The 19,305-nt window shown below is 34.4% G+C and overlaps 3 protein-coding genes across 4 annotated transcripts; 2 read left to right on the top strand and 1 right to left on the bottom strand.

Annotated features, from left to right (window-relative positions):
- Positions 1-434: 434 nt before the first annotated feature.
- Positions 435-5,528, bottom strand: LOC119840688 (protein dopey homolog PFC0245c). Of its 2 annotated transcripts, XM_038367393.1 has the most exons (5): positions 5,402-5,528; positions 4,024-4,377; positions 2,760-3,935; positions 1,307-1,599; positions 435-1,214 (listed from the first exon to the last, which is right to left on the bottom strand). In XM_038367393.1, the coding sequence occupies exons 2-5, from the start codon at positions 4,372-4,374 to the stop codon at positions 605-607; spliced, it is 2,430 nt and encodes an 809-aa protein (XP_038223321.1). In that variant the 5' UTR covers positions 4,375-4,377; positions 5,402-5,528; the 3' UTR covers positions 435-604. The 2 variants fall into 2 exon arrangements, with proteins under 2 accessions (XP_038223321.1, XP_038223322.1); XM_038367394.1 differs by lacking the exons at positions 435-1,214; positions 1,307-1,599 and adding an exon at positions 1,670-2,531.
- Positions 5,529-13,907: 8,379 nt separating this feature from the next.
- On the top strand, positions 13,908-14,545 carry LOC119840897. Its single transcript, XM_038367671.1, has one exon. It carries the CDS (start codon positions 13,964-13,966, stop codon positions 14,489-14,491), a length of 528 nt encoding a protein of 175 aa, XP_038223599.1. The 5' UTR covers positions 13,908-13,963; the 3' UTR covers positions 14,492-14,545.
- A 1,959-nt stretch (positions 14,546-16,504) lies between these two features.
- On the top strand, positions 16,505-17,473 carry LOC119828292 (larval/pupal cuticle protein H1C-like). Its single transcript, XM_038350409.1, has one exon. It carries the CDS (start codon positions 16,580-16,582, stop codon positions 17,411-17,413), a length of 834 nt encoding a protein of 277 aa, XP_038206337.1. The 5' UTR covers positions 16,505-16,579; the 3' UTR covers positions 17,414-17,473.
- The last annotated feature ends 1,832 nt before the right edge of the window (positions 17,474-19,305 follow it).

The raw sequence follows: 19,305 nt of genomic DNA, 5'->3' as shown, positions 1-19,305 counted from the left end.
TAATTATGTAAGAAATGACATGTAAGCGGCATTGATACTGCAGGACAATTTTCAAGAATTTAATGTCATAATATGCAATATGCATACTCTTTGTAATATTTAAAACTGATGTATGTACTCGCTTCAAAATTAAAAAAACCGTAAAATTATAAACACCGATTTTGGGATTCCGCGATTGGTTTAATCTAACGTTTTTTTAACTAGATTTGGCAAGATATTTTTAAACCCGTCTCCTATATAAGTATATTATTTTATTGATGTTACCGAATGTGCGTTATATATCTTCTCTATGAAGGAAGGATCTTAACTATGAAGGAACATTAATATAATACTGTAGTTCTTTTGCTGATTAATACAAATCGAGACATGGATAATTATATAATCAATACATATATAAGTAAGTAAATGTTGAGGAAAAATAAAAGAAAATACATATATTATGCATAAAATTTTTAATTAATTATTACAATAAATTGCACAAGCATTTACTTGAACCTCTGAACATTACCGTTCAAAGAAAAATAATAAATTAACATTTGAAATAAATAAGAAAGTTTTAAATATTCGTATAGCTAAATGTCAAATATCTTAAATCAGTTATGACTTAATAATGTGAAAACTTTCCAGTGACCTGTGAGATCCAGTCCAAATAGTGAGCAACTTTGACGTACACTCCCGGCACACCTGGTTGACCACAACCAATACCCCACGATACTACTCCCACCAATTGCCATGTGCCTCCTCGCTCGCAAACAAGGGGACCGCCACCATCACCTTTGCACGCGTCTTTGCCTTCTTCACCTCCCGCGCAGATAAATCCAGGATTCAGTTCGTAATTGTATCCTAATCGTGTTTGTCTTAATTGTTGTTGGCACAAACCATGAGGGAGGACAGGGACGTCGACCTCTTTAAGAATATTCTGGTACTTTCCATTTGAGCCAAAAGCATCTTTACCCCAACCAGTGGTCCAGCAGCGTTGTCCTGAGAAGTCCGTGTATTTGTCTGGCAGACAAGCTGGGCTGATATGAGGGAACTTAGTCCATTCCACTGGATGATCTAATTTTAAGATTGCTAAATCGTTATCTAAGGTACCGGCGTAATATTGAGGATGTACGTGAACAGAAATCACATCCCTTTCGATGTAAGGGTAGAATTCGACATCGTGGTTAACATCCCATTCACCAAGCCGAACTCGTAGATCGAATCCTTTGTATCTATAAAAAGAAAAAGAATCATTTAATAACAGTGTATGTGCGATTATAATTATTTTTAATCATTTTCATAATTATAAGGAAAAAGTACTTACGATTTAATGCAATGAGCAGCTGTCATAATGTGAAGACCATCAATCAAGGTACCACCGCAAACGTATACTGATTCTTTAGGATCTTTTTTGAGAATAGCCGCTTGCCATGGATATTCTCCAAATTCACTGTCGCCGTCTACGTATGCGGGTGTTTTGATTCTGCCATTGATTCCCTGGGAGTGACGAATTCCACATTGGCCACGATTTGAAGCTTGAGGACGAAGAGGCCGGCGGCAGCATACTTGATTTTGACCGCACTGTTGAATTTGATTGTGGCCGAAGTATCCTTGGCGCTGTAGGTATAATAAATTTAAATTTAAAAATACTTCATTAATAATCGAAACGTATCATATTATCGCTACTTTAAGCAATTAGGACTTTTAAATACTTCAAATTTTTATATGGAGGCTTTTACCTCTTGTATAAATTCAGGCTTATTTTTTTCCGTGTTTACGTCTCTTCTTTTCCGACTTTCAGGAAACCGGACTGTTTGTTCTCCCCGACTTGCCCCGGGAGAGTTATTAGGAATATTAAGGGATCGGGAATAGGCATAACGATTGGCATAATTATTTTGATCTATGTTTTGGCTAAAATTAGCAGACCGTTCATAGCCGTATTGATTGCCATCATTGTAGTCATTGTCATAATTATTAACATTATCATCATCGTAATAATCATCATGAGAAGAAGGGGTTCTGAGATAATTATGAGAATTTATCCCAAAATGACTAGGATAATGAGAATAATGAGGTGAATATACAGGAGGCTGACTATAATGTGGGTTGTAGTGAGGCGGGAACTGATACTGTGGTCGAGGATAGGGACTATGAATATTGTGGTTATAATGCGGATTATTATAATGGTGATAATGTTCATGTTTGTTCAATAGATATAATTTTTTTTCATGGAACAAATGTCCAAGTTTATTGACGACATGTTCATTTGGCGTTACATGCAAGTTGACAAAAGGCTTTACTATTTTCTCTCCGTAATCGTTTTTTGTCACTTGTACAGCTAACAATGGATTAACGGAGAGTAAACCAAGGTTTATGCCACCTCCATTTAGGGCAGGTCCGTATGGGTTTTGTAAAGGATTTGGGTTAAAAGGATTGACAGGATAACTGTGAGAAGGCTGAGGCAACCCAAAGGAGACCCCAAACGTGGGCTGCACTTGTTTGTTGTTATTACCACCATTTCCGCCATAGCCAGCGAGTCCAAGAAGGCGCTGCAGTAACAATTATTTGAGTAAAAAATATTCTTTTGAAAATATTATTATGTGTCAGTGTTCATTTTAGTTTTTTCTTTGTTGAATGAATTATAATAGTCAAATGATTGTTACCCCAGTTTCACCTTATGTAAAGTATGGTTAAAGGAAAAGGTATAGAATGTTTATAGGATTTAAAGATTAATTAATAATTTATAATGATAAATTATATGGTTTTAAGAAGCTTACCGGCTCTATTTCTTTGGCTGGTGTCTCATTTTTATCAGATTTTGCTTCGCGTTTACTGACACTCTTGGCCTCAGTAACATTTTGGCTGGTTGTTGTTGTCGTTATGCCACTTGTGGAATTAGTGTTCTCCGATTCTTCAGCTAATATCTCACTACCCTTGTTACGAGGATCAATTGGTAAGTATAAATCATCTCTGCGTCCAATAATTTCTTGACTTGGACATTGATCATAATTTACGCAGACGCATTCAAAGCCTTGAGCTTTACCGGCATGATAGTTTTCTTGATATTGATTATTTTGGCCAAATGTTGCTGGACCTTGGTTAAATACATTATTACTGGAACCGACGTGAAGTTCTTTCTTATAAAATTCGTTGTTTTGAGAAGCATAAGAGCCTAAAGAATTGCCATATTTTTGATCATCAAAAGCGGAGTTCGCATACTGGTTGGGGAGCCCTTGGCTCACAATATTTGAGCTTCCTTTATTAAAGTTATTATGCCCAAACTGAGAGCCATAAACAGTATCGCTTTCATATACTGGTTTACTTTGAACAAAACCACTCGTCATTAGTTTAAATCCACCATTATTAAATGCACTGAAATCAGCTCCTGAAGATGTTATTATGTCAGTAGATTCTTGATTATGGATCTGTGACCCAAGATGACCAACTGATCCTACTGGTATAGCTACTGGCTTAATAATTACTTTAGGATCCTTACTCGAGTCATCGTGAACGTAGTGATGATGGACATGTTGTTGAACAACAGCTTCGGTCTTTGTATTGGATTGCAGTGTGGAGGGTATTTTATTGTAGATTGGCTTAGGATTTTCAAATGAATAGGGCCCTTCATTACCATAGCTTGGAGGTTTAGTGACATAGTTAAAATCTTGACCGTATGAGCCACTGTTCTGAGAAAATTGGAAATTATTACTGGCAGTTCCATATTTTTCGGAGAATCCAGGCCGGTTTCCTGGGTATCCTTGTCTCTTAGGTGGAACCTTCTGAGGGTGAGGTCTGTATGGCATTGGTTTTGGTGGTCCGTAAGCTCTTGGTGGTCCACGGATAGGGATTGAAGCCACTGGTTTTCCAATAGGTTTAATATCTACGGGTTGGGCATAAATCAGTTGATCTGGAGATAAGTAAGTACGCTTTTCCTGTGAATCGTCATCTTCACACTGTAAAACAAAATACATTGAATTAGGAATTTTATATAAATATTATTGGCGATTTTTATAAATACAATTTTAACAATTGTTATCGTACTTGTATAAGTCCTAGAGTGCAAAGCCTTCCTTTGATTAAGTTTCTTGCTTCGGTGTCATCTCCTACATCTAATGCTTCCTTTATAGTAGGATCGCTATAGACGTCATCGAAGCCACCCAAACTTCTTCCTTGTTTACTGTTTACGAGTTCATCCACAATATCGTCAAGAACAGATCCATCGTTATTCGATTTTTTGTCTTCTGCGTTAGCCATCTCTTCACCTTCCAATAAATCTGATGATTTAGGCTCATTTTCTGTATGTTTGTCCGACTTATCTTCATTCCATGACCAATCAGCTGATGTGCTAGCTATAGCAAATAGCAGGACGCAGCATATACTAAACCACCGCATTGTCTGAAAATAAAAAGTAAAGTAAAGTAAAGCTAAGATAAATAAAATTGCTAAGAAATATAATACATGTGAAGTAATACGATGACGAAACTGGTAGGTGGAGAATCACTTTTACTTTCGCGGACAATGATTATATAAGCTTCCATAGCGTCAATGCTCCGTTACGATTGTATAGACAAGCGTGGCTCTGCGAAAGCACTCTCTCGTGTGCTCCAAACAAATTGCTCACAACCAAGTTAGATAGGCTTTATTTCTGACATATTATTGAACAACGATTATTAGATAAAAGCTAAATGTTTATAATATTATATTTCTTGATGACTTTATTCTATTTAAAACTGCACAAGATCTATAGCTACTTATTAGTAGTTGTTGGTGTTATGAAAGAAAGCTTAAATGATGTCAATGTCAACGAAAACCGGTACACGCCTCATTGGTAAAAGTAGCACGTCCCAATCTCTGCCAATGCGTCAAAATTTCTCGTAATCGTTGTGATGTAATTTATAGTGCGGTTCCGTATTCTTTACGTAATCGCTTGCAGTATATTGCTTAAAATATTATTTAATACTAACAAACATTACCACCCGTTAATCGTTAATAGTGTAAGAAGTATATGTTAATTATGAGAACCGTTTTCAAAGATCCACACTTTATCTAAAGTTTTCTATCTCAGTACATTGAACAAACACATCCTGTTATTGTTACTTACAACGTTATGGTCTCTAAGAAAGTGAAAGCGTGTTATTTAAATCCGTTAATTTTAATTTAGCTACCGAATTTTATGTTTTGTCCACACGTTTATAAAGCTTTAAATAAAAAAAGTTTCACATGCCCTTACACAAATTTTAGCACTTTGTACTTAATTAAAAAAAAAAAGTTGAAAAGTTTTGTTATTTCCATTTTTACTTTTATTTACACAAAAATATTTATGTTTTATTTACTAACAATATTATTATTAATTCATTCAGCGAACACATATTTTTATTGTTATTTTGAATATTGATTATACACAAACACTGTAACTTACATATTATTATTTTATATCACTTTCTATTATAACACTTAAATTAATTTTTACTTGGTCTTCACTTCTTCACTGTTGCTAAGTTTGCGTTCGAATGACTGCTTTATCTACCACTACAACGCTTTATACTTCGACCATCGGAAAGATGCACGCGCACCGATTTTGTAAGATGATCGAGTCAGGCCTGTACCTCAGACATCAATTTCTGCCCAAATATGACTTTATCTTAGCAAATAGCGACTGTAAATTCGACAATCGAGTATCGTTAACACCAATAGGAACGTCGTGGTACGGGGTTTGACGTAGTTGTCATTGATCAACCCTTTGCTTCATTCATGAGTTCCGACTAGATGTTAAGCAATAGGGATATCCACAAAGTTCAGGTCAGCAGATTTAAAGTTGAATTCCTGTATATATTTTGGTTGACATACAAAAGGTATTCTTCGAAGATAATTTTGAATTTCGAAAATAGAAATCACATAACGTCAATAATAACATATACGAATTCATAGTGAAATAATTTGCATTCAATTAGGTAAGGCCTTGCATTTTAGGTACTTTAAATTGCGATGCGATATTTTTTATTACAATTGTTTTTATGCATTGCAATTGTAGAATTTTTGACATAGTTGAAATAAGGAAAATAATATTGAAAGATTATGAAATGTTTTAGGCTCAATAGTATTCAGTAACGACAATAAGTATATAACGATAGTAAGTAATAAATTGAAATAACACTTTTCCCACATCAAAATGCGTTCTTAAATCATCTTACCGCTAATAAAAGCGCATCAATGGTGCAACGAGCCTTTATATGGATACATACGAATATATGTAGACACAATAACACTATAAAAAATAAAATACTATTCTATGAGAATCTTTTATAATCTCTACATTTTGCGCATTCTTAAAATACTTGAAAAGATCAATAAAATAAAAGTGTCTATTGAAATTGAGTTCAACTACACATGAAGTTCTTCATAGGTCATGAAATTTTACATAATAAGTGAACTTTTATTTCCAAGCGATAACTGTTTCATATACAGTTTGCTATCTTTCGCTTTGGCTACACAGAGTTACCAGCTAAGATATATCATTGCCATCTTTATATATCAAAACAAGCTTTAAATTAGAAGATGTTTGCGTTATTAAACATTAAATGGTAATAATGTAACGTAAATCATACAAAAACAATATGTCCAATTGGTAGTAGTTGGTGGTACACATCTTTGGCCTCATGAATAGGCCCCCATATAATCTTAGGCCTCGGTTTGCTCTCTCGACGGTTTTCACTGGATGTTTTGCTTGGATGTTTTTTATTTCTCCATGTTAATTTTTAAATTGTTATATGTATTTTATGATGAAATATACAAAATTCTACAAAATATAGTATTTAGTACAAAATAGACAGCACATTGATGAAAATTAATTCAACAGCATAGACCTATTATGCTTGTATATTCTTATCTAATACATTGAGTAGTTGGCTTGCTTTATGAACCACCCTAATTGGTTATAATTGTCTTGGCCTACTTTCTCTCTATATGACAATTCCTTTTATATACTATGGATAGAATATTTAATATATATGTAGGTGAATTTACATATTGTTTGGAACACGCGTAACACATTATTGATTACTCAATTCTTTATCTAATATGAATGGGTTCTCAGTAGTAAGAGTGGTATATAACAACAGTAAAACCGCAGTATCTAAGAAGTAAAGACATCTCATCATATATATATATAAGTAATAAAACAGTAACCAGACCGTTTCTGTGAACTAAATATTAAAAAAAATATGCATATTGAAATCTATATGATAGACATTTGACCACTAGGGGATTAAAAAAAACATATAATTAAATTATATCATTATCATTATATCATTGACCGCCTCCTTGGTACAGTGGTAAACGCGTGAGCGTAGAACCGAGAGGTCCTGGGTTCGATTCCCGTTGGGGACAATAAATAAAATGTCTTGGTCTGGCAGGACACAGAAGGCTGATCACCTACTTGTCTATAAAGAAAATCGATCAGTGAAACAGATGTATATCATCTGCCCCATACCCTATTAGGGGAAACGGGACTTCACTTAAAATTATATCATTATAAATAGAATAGTGTCAGTAGTACTTTCTAAATAGGTTTTTTTTGGAGATACTTGATCCGGGCACGAGATATACGCATCCGAAGCTGGGAAAATGTAATACTGCCTCAGCTTCAAAAATCCACCATACAGTATTTTGTTGCCTACGCGGGTGAAATCGCGTGCAAAATACTAGGCTTGTATGTAATAAATCTGAAAACTAGGCTTATATGTTCATAAAATTTTAACACGTAACGCTTCCTTCTTTTTAATGACATACATAATATTTTGTTACTTAAAATCTACCCATTTCATTGATTTCTATGATAATCTAATACTTTTTATATTTAATTTAATCGAAATAAGCTCAACGAGGCAACGGACTAAATAACTATTTATTTGCTAAGAAAAGACATCAACGCGTGCGCCTAGTTTCCCATTCATGATAAATAAGTCGCATTGACTCATTGTTAACGTTTGTAAACAAATAATGTAATCATTATGTAGTATAATAATAGAATAACTGATAATTTACTAAAGTTAATCTGTAATATTCATTAAAATAAACCAAACTGTACTTTTTAATAAGGTTCCTTTTTGTATGCTTATATTGAAGAGTTATAAGTAAAGAAAAAAGTCAATAAATTTGTAAATGTCTTAAAATGTATCAAATATAGGCGAGTATCATCATCATTATTATCATCAGCCCATATATGTTCCCACTGCTGGGTCACAGTTATCCTATTAAGGTTCAGGCCATAATCCACCACGCTGGCTAAGTGCGGGTTGGCAGATGTCACATGTCGTCGAACTTTTGATTCCTGTACATGCTAGTTTCCTCACGATGTTTTTCTTCACCGTTTTGAGCAGTGGTTATGTTACACATGTGCAGATTAATTGAAAAATCAATTTTTCTGCACGCTCGCCTGATCTCGAACCCCGACTTGTCGATTTTAAGTCCGAGATCCTAGCCACTGAATCAACTCTGCTATAATATAAATATAGGCGAGTGCTTCCTAGCTATTCAATAAAACCATAATTAGACAACAAAACTGTTGTGTCGTACTCATCGTCGATTCTCAAATAATTCTTCGAATAAAAATATTCTAACATATTTTTATACACAATAGCATACGAGATTAAGTCACATACGTTCCACTTAAGTTGTATAAAATAGGGTCATAACCAGGATTTATTTGGCATTACACGCTAGAAGACTTGCACAAGACGGGCTTTCCAGTGCAACAGAAACCGGACCTGCGCGGGCGCAATACACGCTGACGCTGCTGCTTGCGCAAGAGTTCGCTGAACCGCTCCATGACTCTTAAACACAAAAGGCTTGTTCAATACTTATGGTAATAAGGCGTTGGGTCTTGTTCAATAATAAACACGAATAATGTGTGACGTCACAACTTACAAGGTCACGCGTGATGCGAATTTTGGGTGTCGTTGCAAAATTGGGGACAGTAAATATGTGGATATTCACACACAGGATAATAAAAACGACATATTCTGATATTTTTAAATGGCATAACTATATTTGTGCCGTCAAAATTACTTTTGTACAAAGTGAGTATATTACCTAGGAATGTTACTTGAACAGAAAATTGGTTATTTAATTATTTTCGTTACAGTTAATAAATATATGTCAGTACTATTTTCTTTACTTCGGGATTATAATATCTAAAAACTGCAATAATCAACATCTACATACATAACTGTATCACACTGTATCGGATAGTTAATGGTGCATCTTGTAATTGACGTACATATTTGCATACAGAACTATATATGTTTAGCTGTAAGGTACCTTATTAAAAACAAAACGAGTAAATAAAAAATGGATTTATTTAAGAACAACAGTTCCCAAATTATTACTCCTCTTTGCAATAAATTCATTATCTTATTATTATTACCTTACACCCTCTAATGTTGAGTATGTTTTATAAAACAAACAGCATTTAACTTTACGACAAAATAAATAGACTAGTAATAAAGGAAACAGTCGTAATTCACTCTTCCATAAATGAAATTACGTAACGCACAATTATGTATTATTAGGTATCATTTCATTCCATGCTTTCTGCTCGAAATGATGAGCTCAGTTGCTCAGTTAATGCGTCGATAGTTGTGACGTTTGTGAAAATAATTATGTTATTTCTGTCCGTATCATATGTGCAATATGTATTTTATTGTGAAACGGAAGTCGTCATTTTGTAGGGGATAATCTGAGGAACTACTCTGGACGGATTTCAAAATTCTCAAACCGTTGGGTTAGTATGTGCTACCTGAGTGCTATAGGCAACGCACCACGGGCTATTAATATCAGTCAACCACAGCTAGTAATCGTATAAAGCCATATAGCTCTTACAGACAATACAAGAAAAAGTAAATTATTTCTTTATATCCGCCTCGTAATATAGCTTCCGAGGTATTTCAAAAGCCTAAACTTCTATATTATGTATGTCTTCCCGAGACAGTACATAATATGGAAGGTTAATAATATTTCAGTAAGCAAATTATGTGTATATAACGAACATTCTGTATACAATAAAAAAGTTTCAAACAATGTGTTGTAGATAAATAACAATTGAACAATACCTTTTTATCAAAATAGAGCAGCGTATATTTAAGATGTGAGAGTCAAATAATAACATAAAATTCACATTTAATATTTTTACTTATTGATACATTCGCTGTATAAACGACGTTAAAATAGGCGATTGCTAATATAGTATGCGATATATTCATTTGTTTTGGTGCGTCGAGAATTGAGAGCGTTGACGCCGAAGTTATGTAAGCGGCCACCGCAAACAGCGGTCATGTTGCTTTACGTTTTTTTGTGGCTTCATTGTAAAGCTATGTTCAACACATCTTCTATACTTTTCTTTTTTTTTCAGTGAACCGTTACTTAATAAAAAACAAGAAACCGTTGAGTTGGTTTGGATAGTTGTATTATGTAACAATCATGTAGCTCCTTAGTTATGGGATTTTTTTCGAATTATTAAAATTTCATATGGAATACAAATATTTTTCCTATTACCTAATGAATGAATTGGTTAATTTAATAATTTACTAGAAAAAAACTTATTGCACTTAGCGGCGGGTTTTCCGAACTGCGCCTATTGCAAGTTACTGTGAAGGTCAACCGAGCATTTTTTGTGGAACAGGAAATATATAGAGTAGTATATATATTTGCTAATAATTATAAATCAATTCTCATTTAGAAAAGAAAAGACTTTTAGTCATTATTAATTACGAGGCCTAAAAATTATATTTTGTAGCCAATTATTTTGATCAAAAAACATTTTGCAATTAAGAATGAATGGTACTGTTTATGACACATCAAACATTTGCTAAACTTCTCTTTATCATCAATCTCATCGTCAAAGAAATACTACTTTATTAAGCGCAACACTAGTATATACACAGGTATTTATATTAAGTTAATGATATGACCCAAGTCTTATAATAAATTAAAACAACTAGTCGATGTACCAAAAATTGAAAGCAACGCGACTCTCGGCCGTTTCTGTGTCGATTAATTCGATGTCCTACTTTTGGTCGATTGTGCGAGCCGCACGTAACGCTGGGCTTCCCTAAGGTTCCCGTCAAGGATTCTGTTACGGCCTGGATAATACGACGGGTTTAACCAGACCGGTCATTTAATCACGATGTTTTTGCATGTACCAATTATAGAACATAATTTAGTAATGAATGATTTTGCCTGTGAAAATGTATAATTGTAGTCAATTAATCATAGAGCATAAATTATTATAATACCTTACTGTAAAAGCCTGATTATTGGCGTAAAGATTTATAAAATAGGGATGACTTTTTCGGATCTTGACCTACTATTAGAAATGGTAAGGTTTTACCTGTGAACTTTTTTACCATCCAAACTACATATTCTCCAAATCCAAACATTACTAGTACTTATTTATTAATATTCGATAGATTTGGATAAGTTATTTATTACCACACGCTTTGTTGTGTTTTCATACAAGCAAACTAATTTCTTTCGAACTATTGCGTAGCGTCATATATTTCTAACACAAATATAGTTGTAGTACTGAAAATCAACATCGGTTACTGGCTACTTATTGTCGCGAAAAAATGCAAGCGAAGCAGTGGGCAAAGCCAGTAGAGCATTAATTAAAGCATGACTGTCAATGACTATTGAAGGAATGCAATGAAAATAAAAATTATTATTCATGTTTGATTTATGAAAGAAAATCGATTGAGGAAGAGACACCCACGCATATGGGAAGTATAGATAAATAAGGTTATTGTAACTGTCCAGTGGACAGTCCTAACATTGCCTGAGTTTAAAATTATATAAATAATTTCGTTTAAAGATATAGATAGATAAGATGATATATAACTAATAAATAATAACTAATTTCATTATTGTTTCATATTCGAATGATTCGCTTTGTAGGCTTGTTATGTCATTTATTGTAATCTATATACGTAATAGCATATCACATAGCATAGCCAGTTACCTTATAGCTGTTTTTCGTCTAAGTTTCGTAGGTGTTTGCAATTCTGAATGGTTTATGGTTGAGGTTAACAGTTAATAAATAAACTTTGTATATGGATTGCTATTTTCTCAAGTATCTGAAGATTAATCAAGTAAGATTATCATTAAATTTATTGATAAGAAAATTTTTTGGCAAGCTTAAATTAATAGCACGTTTTTTTTAATGACGGATAAATCAAAATATTGTTTTAAGTCAAGATAATAGAAGTACCTATTTGCATTGATAAAATTTAACGGCAGAGTACCTTATTGAAGCTATAATATTATGGTTATTAGCGTTGTGTTCCTATTCAGAGTATAAAGTGAAAATGTAAAGATAATATGAAAATATTGTATTTGTTATTGTATAGATATATACTGAATTGCAAGAAAGTGAAAATCACATTCAATTTGTTCTTTATATTATGTTGTTTTTTTTATATTAAAAACCACCGGGATTCGCAAATAAAGTGCCACAGACTCTTTAATACTATACTTTTTCCTATAGGTTTAACGTCTTAGTAATTATAAATCCGAAATTAATTTACTAATAATGATAATAAAAGGCCATTGGATGGTCTATGGTTTATTTTAGATGGTAACGTTGAGAATAGTGACATCTAGAGTAAATCTAATGAAACTGTTTGCGTACTGAATTTATACATTACAAACAATATTAAGATTTTGGTTATCGCGAAGTCCGTTGAAAGTTCAACAGAGGGCGCTGTACTCAAATAAGCGCGTACGGTAAAATTTGATAATTAGCCCACAACATATTTTTATAGATACACAGGGGAATTTATAATGACATTGATTTCATAATATGCTAATAAAATCATTAATAAAAATACAATCTGTAGACAAACTTTACGTGAAAGATAAAAGTAAGGAATTACATGAGAATGATATCATGACGATGATGATGATAGTAGTAGAGCATTTATACATTTTAACGTATACATACACAGGCAAGTATACGTCAATAGAATAGGTATTCGTACCAGGAAGAATTTACGCTTCGAAGGATAACTCTTCCTCAATGGGGAGTTTCATTTAGTTTTGGTTGAAGCTCACTAGACTGTATTAAAAGAATTTTGTAGACTCCTCTGTTAATCTTTGTTCTATATAACAACTTTTAGTTTATAAAAATAATTCACCAGATAATTCATCTCAATAACTGGATATTTTATAGCGGATATTCGGAACCATTGCCCTTATAAACTAGATTCTAAGCAATAAATAAATGTCAAGTGTTTTTATAATTACTCAACAAGCTATAATTTTGTCTTTATTCATATTACATGCTGCGTGAAAATAGTCAAGTGTGAATTTGTTGCTTACGCAATAATCCCGTACATATATTTTAACACTAACTGCCATAAAATTTCATAATTTGCGATACTTTTATTAAATTTGTTGAACATAAAATACATTGCATATTTGTCTTATGTTTCACAACAATTCGTACATTTATTAGTAACTGCAAGATTAATAACTGATAAGCATATTGCAATTTAAAATCGTAAGGTTATTATAAAAAATTCTTAGACATTACGTACAATGTTATTATTAAGTCAAACGGTATTTACTTGGTCTTTACTTGACATTACTGATAAGCACATAATATTTTCTACATACTAATCTTATAAATAGCATTTTATCCAACAAAACTTGCAAGTATATTTTTTCACACACACCATTGTGTGGCTTTGTTTTTATGGAATATGAAGCTGCATAAATTTAATCTAGCCCAAAGTATTATTTTTAATTTAGCTTGCAGAATGCTAAAAATACAACATCATCAAGGACGTCAGCATTATCTTCCGATGTGCCTCAATAGTCGTAATACATGATTTTTTGGAAGTATAAATATTAGGAGATATCTCAATCGGAATTAGTCCAGTGACTGTTCTCGCAGTGTTTCAATACTTATACACAGACCTCGTTCACAATGAGATCGTTGGTGGTGTTAAGTGCTTTATTTGCTGCGTGCGTAGCGGCACCGCAATACAGTTACCTTCTTAAGTCATCACCTCTAGTTTACACCGAAGTTCAGCCAGCTGTTTCTGTTGTATCACCTGTATACAGCGTGCCAGCAGCTGTGTCTCACCAATCCCGCGTAGATGTTAAATCGTCACCCGCAGTCGTGAACTCTTACGTTACGTCCCCTGTAGTCAAGTCAGTCCCTTCTGTGGTATCCGCACCAGTGAGCGTGGTTCCAGCAGCGTCTACTTACGTCGGTGGAAGCGCTGTATCTCAACAGTCACGCGTTGATGTAAAATCCTACCCGGCTGTTATTTCCCAACAAGTAGCGCCAGCTGTTGTAGAGTCTGTGCCGAGTGTGGCCCACGCCGCTTACCTGACCCCTGTTGCCCAACAGGTGGTTGTGAAGTCATCTCCTGCTGTCTTCACCGAACAAGTGGGTACTCCGGTGATCGCCACCCACTCATTGTACCCCTCAGTTTACAGCGCTTGGTAATTAATGACTTGACTGTAGACACGACCGATTTTTTTTATGATTCCAATAAAGATTTAAAAGCATATTTTGTATTTTTCTTTATTGTTCATTGCATGAATAACAGTAATCATAAGAATTAATTATTAATCTGTATTGTAATAATTTTAGACAAGGACTCAGGTTTAGTACATAGAAACAATGTGAATATAAAAGATAATATTATCATATTCTTAATTTAATACACGTAATTTTTCTCTGTAGTATTAAAAAAATAGCTCTACTTATACATATATCTTATCGTATAATAAAGATCTATAGACCTATATTAACGTAAGATACGTAAAAATATAATTAATAAGCAAATGAAAAACAAAGCAAATCTTCCGTTAATTCACTACGATACAACCTTAACGTTTCTCTCATTTCGATTTTAAATTTATTTGTTCTTCTCTTCTGCTCTTAAAAATACATAATACTGGTAATATATTAAAATAGTTATATACTACGAATAAAATAAAAAGATAAATTATTAATTATACATTCTTCCAGCTTATGGTAAGGAAACAAACAAATTTTATATAATCTATATTGAATAATGCCAAAGATGAAATGTTGATCTGAATAATATTGTCCCACCGTAGTTTAAAATCTCGAGTAGATGATATACTTTTTCAAGTAATTTATGAGATTTATGAGTTTTTTTTCAATATGGTTCACGATTTTACAACAGAGCATAAAAGTGACGAGAAACAAGGCCGCTTACTTTCATATGACAATTGACTTTGTCCTTTCACTAACTTTAATGATGCTTTAAAGTTTTTTTAGTTTGAGTTCAACTTTTTGAGCTTATTATTATAAAATACACAAAGGCTAGATTTTTAGTTTCATTTTGCTTACATTGATTTTATTTTATATATTTCAATGAACTTAAAAAAAAGTAGGAGGTTTGGCTTAGTTAACTCAGAACTTGCGACTGGGTGAATCGATTTTGATGACATTTTTTTATTTGAAAGCTTCCGTGTGGTCACATTAAAATTTAGTCAAATTCTGACGTTTGAAGGCGGTTTATTTTTTAATAAAAATGATTATGCTCTAATATTTTCTAATTGTACGTTCAGTGATATCTCTAAACTCATTTAATATGATCTCATCATCTCAGACAAAACGATCAAATGAAAACAAGATATAAAAAATGATTACATAATTTTTATGACACAAAATATATTAGATAAACACATTATAAAGTATTTTTTGTCTTAGTCATGGTATATACACAGTTCCTAATATTATTTTATACTTCACAATCCAATTGTTTTGACAGTGATTAGCATAAAATTATACGAAAAGTATATATCATGGTGTTATTTGTCAAACATGGTCTGCACAATTCACCAGTCACAGCTGGCATGAGAATGGTTACATTAAATAGAAAAACATTAAAAAAACACAAATAACTTTTTACATTATTGCATAAAAAAATCATTTACAATAAAGTAACATTTGTCGGTAAGTCAGTTTTTTAGTTTATATTAAAAACTATTTAATGTCCACTCTTTTATACGTTTTGGTTTACCAATTCTTTAGAATTAAATATATTTACGGCCATGATATATGCGGTTTTTGGCACATGACTATTTTATACTTAGGTATTAATTACCTGGTCTGGACTTTCGGGTAAGTTGATAGCTATTCCCTCCAGTATTAAACAGATTATAAGGCTTTTTCACACAAAAAGAATAGTCAACAATTTTACCTAATAAAAATAAAATTACGGAACCGATTTTGTTAAAATGTAGCTATTTGCAAGCATGTATGTAATTTTATTACTTATTTTATATTCATATCTATATATTAAAAATATTGTTAATAATATAAGTACACACGTCGACTACGAAATTCTTTCGTTGTGGCCGCCATACGTAACGAGGTCATACATTTTATTCACATTTGACATTGTTCTAACACTACCGCCCAATTACTCGCTGAAAACCTTTTAATTACGTAGTGATTGTATAAAAACGACTGTTAGCGAGTTCAATGTATCAGTCGGCCGTGCACGGTTTGAAGTGATCTACTTAGTTCGTCAGACAAACACAGACCACGTTCGCAATGCAATCGCTGGTGGTGTTCTTCGCTCTTGCCACAGTGGCGTGTGCCTCCTACATCCCGTTGGCGCAGCCCCCGCACCACCCCGCAGTGGTGTTGGACCCTCATGGAAGGCCTCTGGATACCGCCGAAGTGATCAACGCTCGTGCACTCCACCTGCAAGCTAAAGCCCTGGAGCCTCATGCGGCCATCGCTGTTGCCCCCGTCGCTCACTCCGTCGTGGCCCCCGTCGCTCACTCCGTCGTGGCCCCCGTCGCCCACGCCGTCGTGGCCCCCGTTGCCCACTCCTACGTGGCTCCTGCCGCTGCCGTCTCTCACCAGTCCCGTGTTGACGTGCGCTCCAGCCCCGCCGTCGTCTCCGTGCACGCTGCTCCCCTTGTAGCTCACGCTCACGGTGCCCTCGCCGCTCCTCTCTTGGGACACTCCGCCCTCGGTCTCGCCGGTCACGGACACTATCTGCACAAGCGCTCCCTCGGACACATCGCCTACAGCGCCCCCATCGCCGTTCACGCTCCCGCCGCCGTGTCCCACCAGTCCCGTGTGGACGTAGTGTCCAGCCCCGCCATCGTATCCCACGCCGTGGCCGCTCCCGTGGTCGCCCACGCCGTCGCCGCCCCGGTCGCCGTCGCTCCCGCCGCCGTCTCCCACCAGTCCCGCGTTGACGTGCGCACCAGCCCCGCTGTGTACGCCGCCGCCCCCATCGCACACTCCGCCGTGTACGCCGCAGCCGCTCCCCTGGCGCACTCTGCCGTCTACGCCGCAGCCGCTCCCCTGGCCCACTCTGCTGTGTACGCCGCCCCCGCCCATGCTGCCGGCCATTGGGCTCATGCCTGGTAATAGCGAAAACTGACGAACTCCTAAGATAATGTGTATAATAATACTCAAACGATATTTATAAAATCTAATAAAAATAAAAAATTAAAACATGTATTACTGTGGTTTTATTATATAGTAGTCTCTTCTCGTGGTTTCTCACGGAAATTAGGTGTTTCACCGTTGTAAAAAGTAGACTGTGTCACTCTTTAGAATTCTAACTATCTCCAGACACTCAAATTTATCATCATAAAAACGATAAGTTGCGACGTAAAAGAAAGGCTCACAATTACTATACAACAGTAATTATTTACATTTACACATTTACACAACTATGTAATTTATAATAACTGGGTAATTTACATTATTTTCACATGAACATTTCTGCATAGAAAGCGATGAACCTCATTTTTTTCAAGTCACTTTAATTTTTTTTTTTTTTTGAAAATGCCTTTATTTGTTTTTTTTTTTACGGTCCAATATTATGATAAAAAACAGATAAAATAAATGAACCGTTTACAAAATGTGAACAAAGCACATTAGGTATAGGCAATGTAATAGGTAATTGAATATTATGAATTGAAATGATCGTAAAATACGTTATTAAAAATGAACATTATACTGATTATCCGTCTTTTTGACAGTAATAAATATTTTGTTTTAATAAAATAATATTTTATTTCTTGTTGGAGGTGCAACGTACGCATACTATGTACGTTCATTTTAGTAGTAGGTAGTAATAAAAGCTGTAATATGATAGTCTTATTTGATTAGAACTACGTTAAGTTAAAATAAACAGTAAGTAAAAAAATTCATTCACTCTTTATATTGGGCTTATATAAAGAGTGAAAGAATATAGATATTAGGCTTATACCCTAACTGTAAGAATATAGAAATACACTTAACATATGAATATATAAAGTACACATCCTACTATCCTACCATCCTACTAAAATTATAAATGCGAAAGTTTGTAAGGATGTGTATGTGTTTGTTGCTCTTTCACGCAAAAACTACTGAACCGATTGCAATAAAATTGGTACGTAGACAGCTGGTCAACTGGAATAACATATAGGCAGCTTTTTATCCCAATATTCCTACGGGATTCGAACTTACGCGGGTGAAACCGCGGGGCCCAGTAGGTATTACATAAAGTTATAAAATAAAAAGTGTACAAGTGGCCTTTACATAAATAGATTAATAAACAGTCCAAAAACAAAAAAAATAATCATTTTTTAATCATTCGGTTTTGAATACCTACCTACATTACATTCCATCAAATTCTTTATGGTGAATTTCACGAACATTATGATTTTATCATAACACGAAAATAGCATTTGAGCTCTAGAATGAAATCGAGAAAATACTAGCAAAACATAACAACGTTACTATGTACATATTACGTAATCCTTAATATATAATGTATCTACGGATTGATCATCATCATCAGCCCATATATGTTCCCACTGCTGGGACACAGGCCTCCTATGAGGGTTCAGGCCATAATCCACCACGCTGGCCAAGTGCGGGTTGGCAGATGTCACATGTCGTCGAACTTTTAATTCTTGGACATGCCGGTTTCCTCACGATGTTTTCCTTCACCATCTACGGATTGATACGAATATCATATATTTATTAAATATTATTAGTAACCATGCTCCAACAAACAGTAAATAAGGCATCATTGGATAGTTCTTTAAAAATGAAATAGAAATTTCTAAATACGTTTTGAGCTCAAATGAATAGCGGACGCTATATTCGCGTCCTGTGTTAATAGTTCCTCTTTGAAAATTTACAAAGTACAAATTTCTGTAGACCTAGTCCACGCGAGCAAAGCGTCGAACGAAAACGCGGAAAGCTTGTAAGTCGTAACCACTGTTGTTCTTGCAACCATGCTTATTAGTTTTTTTTTTTAT

This window comes from Zerene cesonia, chromosome 7, assembly GCF_012273895.1.
Source record: "Zerene cesonia ecotype Mississippi chromosome 7, Zerene_cesonia_1.1, whole genome shotgun sequence".
NCBI classification, from domain to species: Eukaryota; Metazoa; Arthropoda; class Insecta; order Lepidoptera; family Pieridae; genus Zerene; species Zerene cesonia.
Note: the sequence above shows the minus strand (reverse complement) of the source record. Positions and strands in the feature narration are given on the sequence as shown.